At 42.0% G+C, this 3,156-nt stretch overlaps 1 protein-coding gene across 1 annotated transcript; it reads left to right on the top strand.

The window, feature by feature from the left end:
* Positions 1-968: 968 nt before the first annotated feature.
* Positions 969-2,948, top strand: LOC131307656 (uncharacterized). Its single transcript, XM_058334279.1, has 2 exons — positions 969-1,640; positions 2,233-2,948. Exons 1-2 carry the CDS (start codon positions 1,289-1,291, stop codon positions 2,643-2,645), a joined length of 765 nt encoding a protein of 254 aa, XP_058190262.1. The 5' UTR covers positions 969-1,288; the 3' UTR covers positions 2,646-2,948.
* The last annotated feature ends 208 nt before the right edge of the window (positions 2,949-3,156 follow it).

Here is a 3,156-nt window from a genome sequence, read left to right on the forward strand (position 1 = left end):
CCTTTACACCAGTTCACGCGTATCTCGATTAATTTGAGAGACCAATTGATCATAGCACCTGAGGGTTTCGAACCTGAAATCTTAGGAAGAAGAACTAATCCCTTTGTCTCAAATCTTGACCACCAAATTAACCCCTCGACTAATAAGTGACTAGTCTCTTAATGGTCCCGACTTTTGGACGGTAGGATTGATTCATTAGAAATTAATCGAGGTGTAAGTAAGTTGATCGGGACACCCGAATTATCAAAACAGCATATGATTCTTTTAGCTAAGTGGGAATATTAATTCCATCGGATGGTCACAAACAATGTACATGCATGTCTTATCTGTCCTAAGTTATCGCTAACTAGCTAGGTTTGGAAATCTGGTCATAAAGTGAAATTCGTTTTCTCTGGTGGGTCATAACTCATTAGCCAATGTGGTCAGAATTTTCCTTCTCATAAATACTCAGAATTTTCAAATTTTAATAAATCTATTACCCATAATTAACCCCTGCTTATTGGATTTGTGGTTGACATTTTGTAGTACTCTACCCTGGGTAGCTTTGGTGCAGACCTAATCTTTGACATCAAATGTACAAAGTGATTGTCTACAGGTTCCAATTGACAACCTAGATATAAGTGGTTTGAATTTTGACCACTGAAATTCTCTTGGTTCCGTGTTCTAATTTACGACGAACTACGCACTCGTTCGGCCCTCGAAATTCAAAATTTAAGTTCTCTGAGATAGACCGGTTGTGTATTTGTCGCTTTGAAATTCTCTTGGTTATTCCGTGTTCTAATTTACGACAAACTACGCACTCGTTTGGCCCTCAAAATTCAAAATTTAAGTTATGCAATCAAGACACCGCATTGTGTATCGTCGCTTTTATACTTTACAGATACATAATAATTCTTAAGGACAATTCGAAATCTCTCAAGTGCTATCAACTCTTTTGAGGCCAGTCTATACGGAGCTTTTGCTTTAATTTTATTTTAGTTTCTCGCAATTGAACAGTGGGATTGAACCCTGAAAATCAGTTAAGGTGCACATAAACTGACCCGAACAACTAAGTTAAAAAAAGAATGACACAATCCCTTAGCACAAATTCCCTCCTAGTTGCTTCAACAACAACCCCAAATTGTTAACCCAATTAGAAATGCCAAATGTAACGTTAAAGAGATTCCAATCACTTTTTTCCCCTCCTCTCATACGTCAAGCAAAAGATTAACCCAACCAACTATATATATATCTTCCACCAAACACTTCCTTATAATTGCCCACAAAAAGCACAAACAAAAAAAAAACCATGAAATACAATGAGATAACCCACGTGAGCCACCCCCAACACAAGCTGAAGTTCGAGTACACGGAGATCCCGTTCAAGTGCGACGGGTGCAAGGAAGCCGGCATAGGGTCGCGGTACAAGTGCACCGCGTGCGACTACGATCTCCACCTCCACTGCGCCCTCCCGTCGCCGTCGTTGGCCCACCCTTTCTACACCAAATGCTCGTTCCAGTTCCTCCTCAAGCCGCCCGGGAGCGTCGCGCGGTACTGCAACGCGTGCGAGAAGGACGTGACGGGGTTCGTTTATCACTGCAGCGCCTGCGGGTTCGACCTCCACCCGTGTTGCGCCAAGCTCCCGATGGTGCTCGATGACGGTCAGTACTATTCTGTGCACTTTACTTAGACGACCAGGCTTACGAAGAGTGTCTCGATTCAGAAAATAGTGCAACGTACCCAGGCCAAAAAACTTTGATTTTGTACGGAAATAAAATTTGTGATTTTGTTACCCGTCGGCCGTCGTCAGCATAGAGGTTTGTAGAGACATCTGTGAATTTACTGGCGTTACGTTTAATTGTGTTTGGCCATTAGAATCTCCACTCACGCAGGCAAATACAGCTTTAGGACGATGACCTTTGCATGCATGCTGCAATTTTCATCCATTTGTGGCTAAATATTTTTTTAGGCCTTCAATGTCCCTAAAATAAAAGTGAGCCCGGGACACCCAGCGTTACCAAAAAAAAAAAACAAAAGTGAGGCCTGCTGTTGACTTGTGGACAATTGGGACCCATGACATGTCACGGGCCCCATAGACGACGGGCTAAATGGCCTAATGGTTGAGCCGCTCCTATCTTTCTTCACAATCTATATTCTAGTACTTTGATATATATTCTTCCTGAGTCACGCTCTTAATTTCTTTTGCATATTGCTGTCGTAATCTTTCGAGCGTCTAATTCCCCGACATGACAGGTGAAGTGAAGCTGTACCTATACCGGAAGGTGAGCGCAGCGTGCCACCGGTGCGGGAGGAAAGGGAGGAGCTGGAGCTACAGATCAACATGCAAGAAGTACAATTTACACGTTGCCTGTGTGAAGGAGATGTTGGTGGACAATTGGCATGAGATATATTTCGGAAATAAAACTGATAAGGGGAATAACATGCCGTACTATAATAGTAGCACTAGTACTAGGAAATTGGAGACCAGCATTCCTAGCCTTAAAAACACACTTCAGGCCTATCATCACCAGAAAAGTAGCAGCAAGGGGAAAGTGCAGAAATGTTGTGAACTGGCTGGTTTGGCTGTCCAGTTCGTTATATCAGCAGTTCTTGGGGACCCGACTACTCTTATTGCTGGGGTCGTTGGAACATTGATGTCCAGATAGCTAGTGATCGATCAGGTGGATTGGCCTAATTTAATTTATAAAGTAGAATTTGGGCTTGTTAAAAGTGGCTTTAATTAGTACTGGATGCATATGTTTTTAGTTTGGGCGAATGTATTGGATATGTAAAAGGTCCATGGGCCTCTAATGTCGTATATCACTTGTATTTAACCCACTTTGAACCAAGGATTTCAAAAACAGTTTCAGGACACGTAACTGTAACAATCGTCGTGTAACAGTATTGGGAGTATTGACCGATACATGTATCAATCACGTACACACCCCACGATCCGCTATTTGTAAAAATTCATTTGGCCACGATAACCAGCCTGCAAAGCCGGTCGAAAGGCCGTATATATATCTGGATTTAACAGGAATTGATTGTAGCGGTTGTGAATTTTTAGGAAATCTTTTTTGACCAAATATTTCTTTTAATTTTTCTAAATCACTCGTAATTGTTGAGTATCGACTGTAAGGGCCATAAATCGGAAACAGACCGACATCGAAGGAAACC

The sequence above is a fragment of the Rhododendron vialii genome, chromosome 11a (genome assembly GCF_030253575.1).
Source record: "Rhododendron vialii isolate Sample 1 chromosome 11a, ASM3025357v1".
Taxonomy (NCBI): domain Eukaryota; kingdom Viridiplantae; phylum Streptophyta; class Magnoliopsida; order Ericales; family Ericaceae; genus Rhododendron; species Rhododendron vialii.